Source organism: Euleptes europaea, chromosome 19, assembly GCF_029931775.1.
Source record: "Euleptes europaea isolate rEulEur1 chromosome 19, rEulEur1.hap1, whole genome shotgun sequence".
Taxonomy (NCBI): domain Eukaryota; kingdom Metazoa; phylum Chordata; class Lepidosauria; order Squamata; family Sphaerodactylidae; genus Euleptes; species Euleptes europaea.
Window position 1 is genome coordinate 8,511,945 of NC_079330.1, and position 16,998 is coordinate 8,528,942.

At 46.0% G+C, this 16,998-nt stretch overlaps 1 protein-coding gene across 3 annotated transcripts in view; it reads left to right on the forward strand.

Moving 5' to 3' along the window:
• PLCH2 (phospholipase C eta 2) overlaps window positions 1–16,998 on the forward strand; it is a 250,203-nt gene that overhangs the window by 215,179 nt on the left and 18,026 nt on the right. For all 3 annotated transcript variants that reach the window (XM_056865319.1, XM_056865318.1, XM_056865320.1), the window contains exons 12-19: window positions 1,174–1,266; window positions 5,357–5,457; window positions 6,120–6,217; window positions 7,731–7,913; window positions 8,473–8,580; window positions 10,738–10,862; window positions 14,162–14,246; window positions 14,909–15,055. In XM_056865319.1, the coding sequence (XP_056721297.1) occupies window positions 1,174–1,266; window positions 5,357–5,457; window positions 6,120–6,217; window positions 7,731–7,913; window positions 8,473–8,580; window positions 10,738–10,862; window positions 14,162–14,246; window positions 14,909–15,055 (940 nt within the window). The remainder of the gene's footprint in view (window positions 1–1,173; window positions 1,267–5,356; window positions 5,458–6,119; window positions 6,218–7,730; window positions 7,914–8,472; window positions 8,581–10,737; window positions 10,863–14,161; window positions 14,247–14,908; window positions 15,056–16,998) is intronic.

A 16,998-nucleotide genomic window follows, 5' to 3' on the forward strand; every position in this document is an offset into this window, starting at 1 on the left:
TGTAGGGTGAATGATCCCTGATTGGCTGGATTCATGTAGCTAGTAAGCAGTACCAACTTCCTCTATTTTTTTTTTAATTTGCCTGCTGAAGAGGAGGTTCATATTCCTAGAAACTCCCATTTTCCTCATCAGAAATGTCTGTCCATGAAATTTCACCTAAAATGTTTTCCTTACGCCTTGTCGCAAGTTGGGCTCACTTAGAATATGTTGATTTCATTTTCATGCTCAAGTGTCTGAACCCTGTCCCAAAAGTATTCTCAATTTACTTCCTGGAGTTTTTAACACTTCATGGGAAGGCTGTCAGAAAGCCTAAAGACAGAGGTTTTGCTGATATATTTCTAAAAGTCAAAAAGTAGTGTCTAGAGACTTAAAAAAATAAGATGGCTGTGTTTGTTTGTATATACCAATTTCTGTTATTCTCCCATCGCCTCTAGTGAACAGGCTTTGCTGGTTATGAAGAACCTTGACCCCCCCATACCCTGTGCCTTTCCTCTTCCCTTCATATCATTGTTTTGCTAGCATTGATAGCTCTATTGGTAGCCCAAATCCACAGAGGACAAGATGACAGCAGATGGAGAGGGGCTAGGGGAGAGACCGTGGCTCAGCGGTCGAGCATCTGTTTGGCAGACAGAAGGTCCCAGGTTCAATCCTCAGCATCTTTAGTTAGAAGGACCAGATATTAGGACCAGATATTAGGTGATGTGATAGACCTCTGCAGGAGACCCCAGAGAGTGTCTGCCAGTCAGAAGAGCCAGTACTGACCTTGATGGGCCAAGGGTCTGATTCAGTATAAGGTTGCTTCATATTTGGCTGCTGTGAAAAAGGCAGATTCCATGCTGCCCATAATTAGACAAGGAATAGAGAATAAAACTTCTGCTATTCCACACTTGGAATACTGTGTACAGTTCTGGTCACCTAAACTGTGTACAGTTCTGTGGCTCACGAAAGCTCATACCCTGCCAGAAATTTTGTTAGTCTTTTAAGTGCTACTGGACTCTTACTCTTTTCTACTTTCAGTGTTATGTAAGAATTTGTAAAGCAGTGTATCTTTTCTCCTGTTTTGCTTGTGAAGGTTCAGTGTCATTCCTCTTGTTGTTCAGCAGCTTGTCTGTCTATCTGTCTGTCTGTCTAATGACTGATTGCTTTGTGTGCTGTCATTCTTTGGTTCTGTAGAACAAACACGAGGAAGATGTGGAATCCGGGGAAGATTTGGTCATCAGCAAACGCCACAACCGGTCACTGATGGGCAGCTTTTCCAAACGCAAGGTTATTCGTGTGTTTGTGGCATTCCATCTCCCATCCCCGTCTCACTCTACTGTTTTCAAGTGCAACATCTCCAAAATCCAAACTATAAAACGTTAGCATAGAAAAGTGCAACCGTTTATCAGCGTGGTGTAGTGGTTAAGAGCGGTGGTTTGGAGCGGTGGAATCTGATCTAGAGAGCTGGGTTTCAATCCCCACTCCTCCACATGAGTGGCAGAGGCTAATCTGGTGAACTGGATTGGTTTCCCCACTCCTACATATGAAGCCAGCTGGGTGACCTTGGGCTAGTCACACTCTCTCAGCCCCACCTACCTCACAGGGTGTCTGTTGTGGGGAGGGGAAGGGAAGGTGATTGTAAGCCAGTTTGATTCTACCTTAAGTGGTAGAGAAATTCAGCACATAAAAACCAACTCTTCTTCTTCTTCACTTGGATGCTCCTTTTAAAAACTTCCCATCACTTAGAATTTGGTTAGGTTTAGTTTATATCCTGAGAACATGTCTTGGGTTTCAGATGAACATGAAATTGACATGCCTGTAACTATTGAAGAAGATCCAAACAATGGGTTGGATCCAGACCAAATGTTCCAGTGGCAGAATAGAACTTTCCTGCCCCTCTTCTACAGCATTGTACTGATCATAAAATGCTTTTCCTGGTGGGTCAGGGATCCTGAGGAATTAGAAAAGGAAGGTGTGTGGCAGGATCAGTGGAAATTGCCAATTTAGTTTGGATCCAAGTCCCAACCCAAAGATGTGGATTTCTGAGCATTTGTGCATTTGGAGGTTTGGGTTGAAAGAAGTGCTTTGGCGAGGAAGGAGTAATATCCCTCCTTAGATGTGTAAATATCAGATCACAGGTATCATTTCCCTAATCCATTGCTGCCTCCATACCATTTTTATGTCTTCTTTCTCCGTCCTAGGGCAATCCCAGACAATCAGGGAGCATATAGTAAGTGTGATTCTATAAAGGCACAGTGTACTTTATTGGATTTGGCCACATGTTGATGTCACTGAGGGGAAATGAAGCCAATTTAGAGCGAGGGCACTGCTGCTTCGATTGGTCATGAGGTTATCAATTATAGCATTTGTGATGTAAGGTTCAGAGAAGCCCTCCTAGCTCACTTCCCAATGCTCCAGTTCGTTTCTCTTAATTCTTTGTGACTCACATGAATAGTGACTTAGGACTCGAGAAGCTGTAAAATTTAGCTTGAGCACCCCGCCAAACAGCAGAATGACTTATGTCGACGGAGTTATCGCTATCAAAGTAAATCCATTCCCAAAGCCTTTTCTGCTCTCAGCGATAACTACTGCTTCGTTGATGGCATTACAGAGCTTTCAAACTAAGGGTCTCTAATCCTCGCCATCAGCTGGTGTCTTAAATCCTGGAGTCTACTTGGCAGAGGCATATTAAGAACATAAGAAAACATAAGAAAAGCCCTGCTGGATCAGACAAAGGCCCATCAAGTCCAGCAGTCTGTTCACAGTGGCCAGCCAGGTGTCTTAAGAGTCACTGTTTTTTGAAAGGTGCTAAAGGTTGTCAGCAAAGAACCCATTTTGCAAGCGGAATGGCCTGTAGACAACCAGTGGCATCTCCAACTAAAAAGATTTTAGGAAGCAGAGCCGGGAAGGCCCTCAGCCCGAGGCCTCAGAGACCTGCAGCCAGTCAGAAGAGATGGTACTGGGGTCAGCTGGAAAAAAACTGGTTTGAGCCAGGATTCGTGGCAAATACTTTCAAGGGAGGGACATCTCTCTTTTTTTATTAGAATTTTTATTCCAATATATAAACACAGACATACATAAAAAAACACTTGACAAAAAAAAACCACACACACACATATATACATACACATATATACAAGACTTCCTCTTTCAATTGCAAAGGATGTATTTGTAATAACAAATATATTGCTAGCTCTCTAGAGGCCATGGTGGATTAAAGCCTTTACAGGATGGATGGATTTTGAGGAGGAATTGGGAGAGATCTGATGCCGGTGATTTTTTTGGGGGTGGGACATAGGTATAGGGTGCGACACAAGAGAACGGAGTGGGGTCATTTGAGAACAGAGCAGCTGAGGGCGAAGCAAAGGTAGTAGGCAGGGACATATTGTGAGATAAGGAAGGGCAAGGCAACAGAGAGATTTACATGGCAGTCATAAGCATATGCCCTTCTAAACCCACTGAAGTCAATCACACTGTCTAGGATTGAAGCCAGTGGCACAGAAAGACATAACTCACTCTGCTTACGATGGCGCTGTTAATGGCAGGAGTCTGAACTTTGTACAGGATCCGACGGGGAGGGGCAACCATAATAGTGTTGACTCCAGATTCCTTTTGGCAGGAGCCCAAATGTTTCTGCAGTGAGAAATTTCTTTATTTCCAGGTAACTGAACTTGGAGCAAAATGCTTGACAGTTGCAGAGGAAAGCCAAACTGGTCTAAAACAAAGGGGACTGGGGTGGTACTGGTTGAGTATCCCTTATCCGAAAATCCGCAATCCAAAATGATCCCAAATCTGAAACTTCTGGTGAGATAGTGATGCCTTTACTTTCTGATGGCTCAATGTACACAAACTTTATTATGCACAAAATTATTAAAAATAGCATATACAATAGTGTTTAAAATTACCTTCAGGCTATGTGTATAAGGTTTATATAAAGCATAAATTATTTTTGTGTTTAGACTTGGGTCCCATCCCCAAGATATCTCATTATGTATATACAAATATTCCAAAATCCGAAATAATCCGAAATCCGAAACACTTCTGGTCCCAAATATTTGATATGCGGCCAATACATGGGAGAGGGTGCAGTGAGTCTCTAGGGCCTGCGTTTCCCAATGTCCTTTTGGGAAGACTCTGCTGGGCGACACTATCAATAAACTGTAAGCTGTGATAGTCAGCCCCACAAATGTATTGTTCAGAACCTGCAGCAGCCAACTTCGGGCTCACCTGCATCCCTCGCTCTAACACTACAAAACAGAGAGATCCACGCCTTCCCCCACTCCCAAATGAAACCCTATCACAACAGCTACGAAATGTTGGGTTTTGGTGTTGGCTGGATGTGTTCCAGTTTTGGGGGGGAAGCCCCCTGTGGCAGTTCTGGTTGTTTTTCTTCGACTTCAAAGTAGAGCAGACTTGGCAAAAGAAGCTTTCCAAAAAAGGTGGTGTGGTGGGGTGGATTAGTATTCCAGAGGATGCTGAAAGCAATTACCCTCTCATTGCCCCTTGGTGGGATGTTACCAGCTGGAAACACCATACAACTTGTTCAATATGTTAGAGGTGGTACACTTTTTGATTGATTGACTGATTCTAGTTTTCCATACTTTTCAGCCAATAAAACCCACACATACACACATTGACTTATTGTCATTAAAATATAGATAACAATTATTATTTTAAAATGTACCTGGGGAGACGGTTTTCAGAGATCTCTGGATCCAGGCACAATAGTGGGATGACCAACTGCTGCCTCTTTTTTCCTTACATGGACCCATTTTTGAACATTAGACTTTGTTGAGTGATGGGCCATGTCTTGATTTATCTGTTGAATCGGTAGTTTGCTTCTTAGTCAAAATTTGCTTTCGGCTGCTTTGAGTACTGATTTGAAACTAATACGGGTAACTATGAAATATAAATATAAAATTGCACCCTCTTACCCCCCCCCTTGACCCCTCTGGTGGCTGTTAGAAGCTGGGAGGAGGGGTGCCTCAGCTGGAGCTAGATTCCAGCACAATGGAGAGGTGCCCCAAAGAAGCATCACTGGCCATGGTTTGCATGTAAACCATACTATATTCTTTTGTTAATTAGGTCTGGTAGGTGTTTAGTAGTGCTTCAAAAACCAGCAACACCCATTTGACCAGGGATGACAGTGGAACTAAAAAAGTCAGTATGTGCACCATGAGGAATTATGACTCTGTAGTACCACCTTTAGCTCTTTGAAGGACGATTGTTCATCTGCAGGTATATATAAGCATGGGGTTTCTAGGTCGTTGTGGTACGTTGCCAACTCATTAATGGGCATCTGCACCCACCTGCGGTTGTACAAGGATATAAAGGATCAGCTGCCACTTCTTCTCACCCCACTTGTTTTCTTCCACAGAAAAAAGGCAGCAAACTCAAAAGAACACCGAGCGTGGAAGAGGGTGAAGATGAACTTGACTGTCAAGGACATTTAGGCAGGGCCTCGGTGCATTACAGCAAGTAAGTGGTAATGCATTCTGGGTAATGAAGGAGATCTTTGGGCAAACTAGCTGCAGCACCATCGGTTGGAGAGGAGTTGTTTAAGACCCAACGTGGCAGTTAGTGTGTCTGACGAGGAAGACCTGGGTCCAAATCCCCACTCAGATCACTGGCTCACTTTGGGTCAGTAGTTCTCTCTCAGCCTTGGTTGAGGAGAAATGAGGAGGGGAACCATCCTAACCTCCTTGGAGTAAAGGTAGGAAATAAATCTCATAAATAAAAGTTTTGAAATGCAAGTTTTTGGCCTCATGTTTAAAGAGTGAGTTTTGAAAATGTGGAGGACTTACGACAAGACAGAATTCAAGCCTAGAACTTGGGAAAGGAGAAGAAAAGCAGGTCTGCTCCTGTGCTAAGTTTTAATCTGTTTAGTCCTATACATTACAGAACCAGTTTCCCAAGAGTATAAAATTCTGTTTCCACTCAGTCTGGTGGTAAGAACTTCCAAGGATATAGGTTTTTCTTGTTGTCGTATGTTAGGATAATTTCGTTTGGGGGTTGTTTTTTTATTTATTTATTTTTCTAACTGTTGAGTGTTTCTCTTGATTATACACATTCATCTTTTCAAGTAAAATTCAGTTGTCAGTTTCTCCCTTGGATCAGACTTTGCCATCTTGTCCCTGCAGGACGAACCGGCAGAAGAAAACAATGAAGTTATCTCGCGCACTCTCAGACCTCGTGAAGTACACCAAATCCGTTGGGATCCACGATGTGGAATCTGAAAGTAAGTGGAAATTATGGCCTGCTCCAAACAGAAGGAGGAACCAAAGTGACGAGCCTTGAATGTGTTTCGCACAGAGCACTTCATCAGTCTTTATCATGTCCCTTCTTTTCCAGTGGAAGTCCACTTTGTTGTTCTCACTTTGAGAGAGAGAGAAAGAGAGAGAGAGTCTGGCACAGTTGAGATATTGTACCCAATAATGGTTTACACAGCTTATCTACCATGAGTGGCTGAACTGACCAACTATGATTTGCGAAAGGTCGGCAAACTAGTGTTGGAAACTGAGATTTTGCAGCCCTTTGGTAGATTCCAACTGTGATTTGAAATGATCGTCAAAATTACTAAACTAGGGTTCACAGATAGTTGACAGACAGAAATCAGAAACTTACAGTTCGGAGTGTGTTAGCAAACTGACAGACCAGAGCTACAGTAACCACTCGTCCTCCAGAGGCTCACTTTAGGATGGCAGCTCCATCCTAAGTAGAGCCACACCATTCTAAAGCCATTGACTTCAAAGGACTCAACAGGTTTGCCACCTCCCCATCTTGCTTCTGCAAGTCAGATGTGGGGAGAGAAGGGTGGAGACCAACTTCCTGCCACAGTTGGGGGGGCAGCTGATTCTAACAGCCTGTTGAGGTACTATTTACTATCATCTAACCCACAACTCTCTTGGAGCGAAAGGATAATTAATAAACTTAATAATTAATAAAATTATCTACTGATAACCTACTAGAAATGGGTTTAAACAGAGCAAAAAAATCTCATAGGTATCGAATTACAAAATGAGTTGACTTTTCTCCCAAGACATTATAAATCATGAAAGAACTGGGAAGGTTTGTCTAGTGCTCCTTATTTAACAACCATTACCTTTTCTCGTTTTCGTTGGGCCTTTTCAAGAGCCCGATTAAATTCCTTTCCGTCCGCTATTCCCAGCGGGAGATTTCAGCAGACACCTGTAGAGACCAGATTATGCCCCTGTAATTTTAACTCAGTGGAGACAATTATACATATTTTATTGCACTGTGAACGTTATCAGGAGGATAGAAATAAGCTGATTTTACTTGTGTTGACTAGAATTTTTAGGAATGTTAGCCATTCAGATGATTTTATTGTTAAATTTTTACTAGAAGGTAAAGATGCTTTTATCTCTTATTCAGTGGCAAAGTTCTGTTATGTAGCCAGTAAGGTACGGAGATCCTCAGTTGGTGTTTTAAAATTGTAATTTCATGCTGATATTTGCTGGTCAAATGACTGTAAATAAACTGAACTGAACACTATACCTCAGTGCAGTGAGGGAGGGTGAGCAGTTGCAGTGGGTCCCAACAGTGCTAGAGCCAGCCCTGGAACCACTGTTGAATCTTCTTGTTATAGCACTGCATGAACTCCTGTACCAGCCCTCACCCAACTGTTTGTGGGACACCCGTAGTGCCGTCATTTCTCCTCCAAAGCGTTGGTTTCGTTGCCAGAGGTGTTTGTTGTCTTCCAAGAGGCAATGCTCTCATTGTTCTCGTTTCAGTCTCCTCCAGTTGGCAGGTTTCATCTTTCAGCGAGACAAAAGCTCATCAGATCATCCAGCAGAAGCCGGCCCAGTATCTGCGCTTCAACCAGCACCAGCTCTCCCGGATCTATCCCTCCTCCTACCGCGTGGACTCAAGCAATTACAACCCTCAGCCTTTCTGGAATGCCGGCTGCCAGCTGGGTAAGGGTGAAGGAGGGAGGGGTATGTTTGGGGGAGCCTCCCCCCTGCCTCCATGATGTAGGGGTTAAGAGTGGTGGTTTGGAGCGGTGGACTCTGACCTGGAGAACCAGGTTTGATTCCCCACTCCTTCACATGAGTGGCGGAAGCTAATCTGGTGAACCAAATTGGTTTCCCCACTTCTACACACGAAGCCTGCTGGGTGACCTTGGGCTAGTCACAGCTCTCTTAGAGCTCTCTCAGACCCACCTACCTCACAGGGTGTCTGTTGTGGGGAGGGGAAGGTGATTGTAAGCCAGTTTGATTCTGCCTTAAGTGGTAGAGAAAGTTGGCATATAAAAACCAACACCGCCGACGCCTCTTCTTCTTCTTCTTCTTCCTTCTTCCTTCTTCCTTCTTCTTTCCAAATAGAATTCCTCCCCACTTGGATTCATGCTAGCTAGCACCCAGGACATTCTCCATCCCTCCCATTTTCAAATAGATCTTCCTCCCATTTTGAACAGGCAGCTTGGCCTTACAAACACTCTCTGCAATTGATCTTCTGCTCCCCCCCCCCCGACAGTTGCGCTAAACTACCAGTCGGAAGGGCGGATGCTTCAGTTGAACCGCGCCAAGTTCAGTGCCAACGGGAATTGTGGCTATGTCCTCAAGCCGAAGTGCATGTGTCAAGGTAAGGAAAGACCTCCTTTGAGGTGACTTCTTGTTGATTTATTAAAACATTTCTATCCTGCCTTTCCCTTTAGTGGTTCAGGGTGGCTCACAGATCTTTCCATCAAAACCCAAAATATAAAATACATAATTCATAAATACACTCTACAGCAAACCCCACACCTACACTCATGTCCTGTCAATGCTCTGGCAAGCAATGCAGGCAGCAGTTTCTAAAGAACTCCAAAGATCATGCCTCCCCTTCCTACATCACTCAACCTGTTCCATAAACTAAAGGCCACTGTTGGCTCTGGTGGATGCCAAACCGGAAAAGCCAAATAATTACTCGGCTTTTCCGGGAATCACCTGTTCAGCTCGACTGATTCCTGTGTCGTCGTCCCCCCCGGGAAACCCGAGCTGAAAATAAGCCGAAATGGCGATTTTCGGCTTTATTTTCGGGTCGGGTTTTCTGATACGTGCAAGCCTACAGTCAACTTGGGTAAGTCAAAAGGGGTGGGTGGGTGTGAACCAAATCCAGCTGATAGAAAGAACCTTTGTCATTATGGCAACCTGCCTCTACGTTTTAATAAGACAAAATTGGAAACTGAAACCATATCGAGGCTTGAAAATGCCTTCGTTTCAGCAGGTTGTGGAAATCTCATAAGCTTCTCAACTTTTCAAATACTTTCCAACACACAAATACCATTACAGGTGAGCAATCAAATTCAGTAGAACCTCTCTGTTCATGAATTTGTGACTCACAATTTCACTTATTTGCAGTCCATGGTCCAGTAGCATGATGCCATTTCCAGCCTGTTTTTACTGCCACTGCCTCATCTTCATAATCATTGTGTTGTTAAATTTTGTGGCAAAATTTGGTTGCTTTGCTGCCGGGAGAACGCCAGTCATGGATTTTGCCATTCGCAGAGATCCCGGGAACGAATCCCCTGTGAGTGGAGAGGATACAGTTCAGTGTATTGACAACCGTTACAAGCCAACTTTTCAGATAGCTGCAAATCCAAAACACCAACTCCTTGTCAGCTCTCCAATCCTATCAAATATAGCTCTCTGGAGGCCAAATGCAAATATAAAATGCGTGGTGTCTATTTGTCCAGTATTCAGAGAATGCACAAAATATCTAGGGAATATTTGACGCTCAGTTTTGGAGAGAAGCGATGGTATGTGCAGGGTGGATGTGCCTTTCAGGTCCAGCGCTTGGCGACCAAGCGCTTCAGCTGGGCTCATTTTCCATTTAGTTTGGTTCTGGGCCCACTTCCCCCTTTCTGCTTGGTAGCTCTTGCTTGTGATGAATCTCTCTCTCTCGTTTTCTGCCTCTTTGATATTCCTTATCGGTTCTTCTGCACATGGCAGACGCTACAGTTCGGGGCGAAAGGCTTCAACGCTGCTGCCTCATTGGACTTGCCGTTCGCAGCCTCTTCTCATGCTGGGCCCCATTGTCTTGATGACGGCGCACCCTCGGACTCTGATTAAATTAAATTTTGCTGTCACAGCCGTGCTCCTCTCACAATCCTCTTGTCCTCTCCACTGGGTGTGTTTGTTTTAACAACACGAAAAATGTACAGTCCTCGTTATCTTTTCTGTCATCTCTATCTCTGAATAATAAGTTCCTCCTGTTCTGAACTTCAAATTAACATCCAAGCTGCTCTTCCTTCCGTGGCTCAGTGGTAGAGCATCTGCTTGGCATGCAGAAGGTCCCAGGTTCAATCCCCGACATCTCCAGTTAAAGGGACTAGGCAAGTAGGTGATGTGAAAGACCCCTGCCTGAGACCCTGGAAAGCTGCTGCTGGTCTGAGTAGACAATACTGACTTTGATGGACCAAGGGTCTGATTCAGTAGAAGGCAGCTTCATGTGTTCATGTGTTCCTTCCTTCCTTTCTCTCTTCCTTTCTCTCTCTCTTTCTCTTCTTCCTTCCTTCCCTCCCCCCTCCCCCCCTCTCTCTCTGTTTCTTTCACAGGAAAGAATTGTAGGCAGAAGGATAAAGGCAGAGCTGTGTTGATATATATATATATAGAATTTTATTTTTGTTTACTTAGAAGCAATCTTCTAGTCCTCATGGAAAACAAGTATTTTTTGGAGGGGTGGAGGGGAGAACTGAACTCCATGCAAAGAACGGCCTCGGCTCTACCTGAACTGGGTATGTGCTGTGTCCCCTTGCAGGCGTCTTCAACCCAAATTCTGAAGATCCTCTGCTCGGCCAGATGAAGAAGCAGCTTGTCTTAAGAATAATCAGTGGTCAACAGCTCCCAAAGCCCCGCGATTCCATGCTTGGAGACAGAGGAGAGGTATGGAATGGGAGAGAGCAAGAGAAAGATCTGGGTCACCAAGCCAGCTTTGAACTAGCTACTCTGTGGGTTCCGGGCGACTGTAGCAGCCGCAGTCAGGAATGACAACCGCAGACACATGCAGAGAGGCATCTTGGCGCTTGCTTGATGCTGCCACCCGGATGCTCATTCGCTCCATCACTTTCTGGCAACACCCAGCAGGTGGCAATAAGGAAGTGACGGGAAAGTGAAGTTGCTGCGACTTCCTGTCTGTTCCTGTCTGCTGGAAGAAGAAGCCAGGCGGGCAAATGAGCCGCAGTGCTCAGCGGTCTGGAAGAAGACCCTCTGAAGGTGACTGTAGCGTTCAGTTCCGGCAGCAGCTGCTACAGTCACCTGGGAACCTGGTGCAGGCAGTGCTATATTAATGGGCCTAAGGGTGGCTTTATCTATACTGCAAACATAGGGTTGCCAGATACTTAAGGTTGCCAACCTCCAGGTACTAGCTGGAGATCTCCTGCTATTACAACTGCTCTCCAGCCGATAGAGATCAGTTCCCCTGGAGAAAAGGGCCGCTTTGGCCATTGGACTCTATGGCATTGAAGCCCCTCCCCAAACCCTGCCCTCCTCAGGCTCTGCCCCAAAAACCTCCCACTGGTGGCGAAGAGGGACCTAGCAATCCTACAAACACTAGGTAATGGCGGGCAATTAAGGGGGAGCTCGCCGTCCCTCAGCTGGCCAGTGGACAGAAGCAAGCCAGCTGGAGTGGGGCAATTAACGTCACTTCTGGGTTTACCCCGGAAGTGACAGGGACGCTCTAGCACATCCCCCCCCCCCAAAAAAAATTGGAGGAATGTGCTAGAGCGTTCCCATCACTTCTGGGTTTGCCCCGTAAGTGATGTTATTGTGCCGATTACCCCCTTCCACAGCCCCACCACAACAGAGTTCCCACCAGTGGCGAGGAAGGACCTGACAACCCTATGCAAACATGTGCACCAGTTTTATACCAGTTTAGCGGTCATGACTTCCTTGAAAGCAGCCTGGTGACTGTAGTGTGGTGAGAGCGTGGAGGATTCTCCCGGATCCTCTCCCTCTTCCACAGCGCTGTAGTCCCCAGGGGAAAGGGAATGGCTGATAAACCAGTTTGTATGTCATGTTCATAAAGCTGCAGGTGCATATGCATTCACGCACCCATACACACACCCCATCTATCGCTATGATGTGGCGGAGGGGCCGAGAGCCAGGCACTGCAATCCTGCGCATGTCTGTTCAGAAGTAAATCCGATGAAATTCAGTGGGGCTTACTCCCTAATAAGTGTGTTTAGGAGAGCGGCCTGCATCGGCAAGGTCCTGGTCCAGAGCTACCCTACGCCACAAACTTACCAGGGGGCCTTGGGCAAGACGCTCTTTCTGCCTCAGTTCTGCCCCCACCCCGCTGCAATGTGGAGATAATACTGAGCTGTCTTACAAGGTTGTTGTAAGGAATTCATCAAGATAATGTATGTAGGGTTGCCAACCTCCAGGTACTAGCTGGAGCTCTCCTGCTATTACAACTGACCTCCAGCCAATAGAGATCAGTTCACCTGGAGGAAATGGCCACTTTGGCAATTGGACTCTATGGCATTGAAGTCCCTCCCCTCCCCAAACCCCACCCTCCTCATGCTCCACCCCAAAAAGCTCCCGCTGGAGGCGAATAAGGACCTGGCAACCCTAAATGTATATGAAATGCTTCGAACATGGGGTTATATTGGTTTTTTTTTAAGCTGGATTGCTTGCAGACTGTTGAAATTCTGTCTCTTTTTCTCTCTTTCCCTCTCTGGGAGGAGGGGGAATCCTCTAGCCTCATTTCGGACCTGTTATGCAACACGTTCTTTCCCTCAACACCAGCAGGTGTTCTCCCCCTTCTCTTTGTACAGAGGAGCCGAGCTTGCTTTATTATCCCCTGGGTGCCTTTGGGGAGACGGCCGAGCGAGGCCAAGACACTCCATCACGGTGACAGGGCTCCTATTCATGACACCTCCCTGGAACAAAACGAGGAAGGGGAAAAAAGCCACACACGCACCCCGAAAGGGAGCCAAGTTAAAAACCCAGAACTCTGCTGTAAAACCACATAAAGCCGCTGAGGTTGTCAGCAAAGATGGATGAGGCGGCTGGAGAGAGCCCTCCCAGGCCTGCTTGTGCAGCATCTCCCCCCCCCCACCACCCCTCAGCAACGCCTATTGTGCCTTCATATGTTTCTCCAAAGCGGTATAAGGGTTGGGGGAGGGGGCAGGGCATGTTGCCGATTTCTCCCACCCTTCCTAGGGTTGCCAACCTCCAGGTACTAGCGGGAGATCTCCCGCTATTACAACAGATCTCCAGCTGATAGAGATCCGCTCCCCTGGAGAAACGGGCCGCTTTGGCCATTGGACTCTATGGCACTGAAGTCTCTCCCCCTCTCCAAACCCCGCCCTCCTCAGGCTGCGCCCCCAAAATCTCCAGGTATTTCCCAACCCAGAGCTGGCAACCCTAGCCCTGCCCCATGGAGAGAAGGGTTGCCAGGTCCCTCTTTGCCACCGGCGGGAGGTTTGGGGGTGGGGCCTGAGGAGGGCGGGGTTTGGGGAGGGAAGGGACTTCAATGCCATGGAGTCAAATGGCCAAACTGGCCATTTTCTCCAGGTGAACTGATCTCTATCGGCTGGAGATCAGTTGTAATAGCAGGAAATCTCCAGCTAGTACCTGGAGGTTGACAACCCTAATGGAGAGAGACCCATATTCTATCTCTAGGGTTGCCAGCTCTGGGTTGGGAAATACCTGGAGATTTTTTGGGTGGCGCCTGAGCAGGGCGGGGTGTGAGGAGGGGAGGGACTTCAGTGGTGTATAATGCCATACAGTCCAATTGCCAAAATGACCATATTCTCCAGGCAAACTGATCTCTGTCACCTGGAGATCAGCTGTAATAGCAGGAGATCTCCAGCCACCACCTGGAGGTTGGCAAATCTATCTCGAACATCTCTGGGTAAAGAGATCTGATTTATTTGGCTTATTTACTCATCTCACTTTTCTCAGTGGAGAACCAAAGTGTCTTAGTACGTTCTCCCCTCCTCCGTTTTGTCTCACAACCAACCCTGTGAAGTAAGCTAGGCGGAGGTAAATGAATACTGAGCTGATGGGGCAGTTCTGTGACTGGATATACATATGGCAGCTTAATCTGTTCAATAATTTGCACGTCATTAAAGATGTAAGTAATGGTTTGAGGTAGTTTGTTGTAGAGTGCCGGGGCCAGCCCTTCATAGACAGAATCTCGGAAACGGTACATCCTTCGCTCCTCTCCTCTTTTCCAGATTATAGATCCATTTGTGGAAGTGGAGATCATTGGCTTGCCCGTGGACTGCTGCAAAGAGCAGACCAGGGTCGTGGACGACAACGGTGAGGCTTTCGTTCCCCTTCCCTCCCTTGCTTTCTCGGTAATCTGGGCCTGCCGACGTGGCTACCCCGAGTACAAAATACTGAGATCGTTCCAAAATTTACTGTGGGACAGAAACGGCTGGCGAGGGGGATTATGCGTGCATACGAAAAGGAGAGGCCAAAGAGACAGGACGAAGATCACAGATCTTTGCCAAGTCTGTGAAAAGTAAATTGCACGGGCAGGCAGCCACATGAAATATACCTGTTTCAGAATAATGAAGGTGGCGTTCTGTTATGATTATTCACACACTACCCATTAGAATATGTGTAGGGGAGCTTTCATCAGTGGCTCAGTTCATAATACAAAACTGTGGCTTATTGTAACTATTGTAACTATAGCTAGCAAAGAAAAATATTTCTGTTGCAGGCAAATGATACCCATCTCTCCTGTGGGACAAACATACACAAAGGGTGCTTTCACACATGCCAAATAATGCACTTTCAATCCACTTTCAATCCACTTTGCAGCTGGAATTTACTGTGTGAAAGGGTAAAATCCACTTGCAAACCATCGTGAAAGTGCATTGAAAGTGGATCGAAAGTGCATTATTCAATATGTGTGAAAGCGCTTTACACACTGGCTGCAATAAAAACCAAAGGTCCTGACTCTCTGTGCTCCACAGGTTTTAATCCAATGTGGGAAGAAACTCTGGTGTTCTCCCTGTGCATGCCAGAGATTGCGTTGGTGCGGTTCCTGGTGTGGGACCATGATCCTATTGGGCGAGATTTTATCGGACAGAGGACAATCGCGTTTACAAGCATGGTGCCAGGTAAGATGGCAGCATTTTATTTTGTTTTATTTCAAGGAACTTTGTCTTGCAAAGGTCTTGTTTTAGCACAATGGTATTAACTGTGCCATATGCATTCCCAACTATGAGGGTGCATCTGTGTAGATGAGGGAAGAGGGGTATGTAGATAAAAAAGAGGTTTGGTTCTGAATGGCTCCCATAAGTTCTATGGGGTAAAGCAAATGGACTGTTGTCCATTTGGGGGACGAGAAAGGCAAAGGTTGTTTCAGTGTGGTGTAGTGGCTAAGAGCGGTGGTTTGGAGTGGTGGACTCTGATCTGGAGAACCGGGTTTGATTCCCCCACTCCTCCACATGAGCGGCGGAAGCTAATCTGGTGAAATGGATTTGTTTCCCCACTCCTACACATTAAGACAGCTGGGTGACCTTGGGCTGGTCACAGCTCTCTTAGAGCTCTCTCAGCCCCACCTACCTCACAGGGTGTCTGTTGTGGGGAGGGGAAGGGAAGGTGATTGTAAGCCAGTTTGATTCTCCTTTAAGTGGTAGAGAAAGTCAGCATGTAAAAAACAACTCTTCTGCTGCTGCTGCTGCTGCTCTTCTTCTGCTGCTGCTGCTGCTGCTTCTTCTTCTCCCAAGAAACAGAGATGGCTTGAGACAGACTTATTCCATATCTATTCACAAGTATTCACAGTCTCCTGTAGGATGATTTCATATTTCTCATTCTTGCTGTTCTTCAACCCCAGAATCCCTGTTTTGATTTTGCTTTTTTTCCATGTGGAGATCAAACTCATGCTTCTTTCCACTTGGGTCTTTGTAACTGGTGGTTGGTTTTTCTGTTTGTTTGGGTTTTTTGTATCTCTTCACACCTGATTTTCCCCATAAAACGTGAGCAGTTCTTCAAAGCCTCTTACTCATTAATAAACAAGCAATGTACATTACATTAATGACATACATTGAACATAGAAAAACCATCAAAGTTGTGAATGTACAGACTATGTGAGATGCACACAATTACTAATTAATCTGCCAACCTAGTGCTGATGTGCAAAGAACTGAAATGCTTTGCAGAAATATTTTTTAATGCAATGGGGACAGTTTCACCCTGTAATACAGGGGGACGTGAAGGCACCACCCTTGGGTCCCAGGGGGTGGGCTGGCTTCCTCTTAGGCCCCCCAGTGGAGTGTGTGCTTAATTGCACCTAATTGGAGGTCTCCGGTATATACGGGCCCCCTTCTCCTGCTGCCAGTCATAATGATGGACAGTTTGGTAGTTATTTGCCAGCTGCCAATTTGCGCGATGCAGGCTCTATGGGAGGGATTTTGTAGTCAATGGGGTAAACTTCAAAGCCCTTTGTGAAAGAAATCAGTCTCTTTCTTGCTCTCTTTCCCCCCCTTTTTTTTTGGCCTAATTTTTGCTGGCGGTTCACCAGCGGCTGCAATTACTGCTTGTGCTATTAAAGCGAGCCTGTAGTTGAATATCTGCGAAATGTAGAGGCTTTAAAAACTCTTCCCCCTCCCCCGCGTCCCTTTCCTCCCCCCTCTCTCTTTTTTTGTGCCTTCCCAATTCAGATAAAAGCACCCAGCGTTGTTGTTAAGGGTCTCCCCCCCTCGCATCCTTCTTTTTTCTTCAAAGCAGAGGAAACTTGGCCAAGTGTTCGAGAAGGGGGAAAGAATCCATCTGGCTTTCAGAACATGAGAACGAAAGAGAGAGAGAAAGGGAGAAGTTCCGATTATGACATTCATAAGGGATCCCGAGGGAGCAACGAATCAATTAGAAATGCTGAGATTGATGGCCACAGTAAGGAAGAAGGCAGAGAGGTCTTTGATAGCACAGGCGTTAAGGATGTCCCCAAACACAGCAAATGGGGCCGCTTCTCAGGCAAATCAAATGTGTCAGCAAGATCTTAAAAAACAAACCTTAAAATAAGAGGCTGGGAGTTTCAGAAATCGAGTTTGCTAATTGCAGT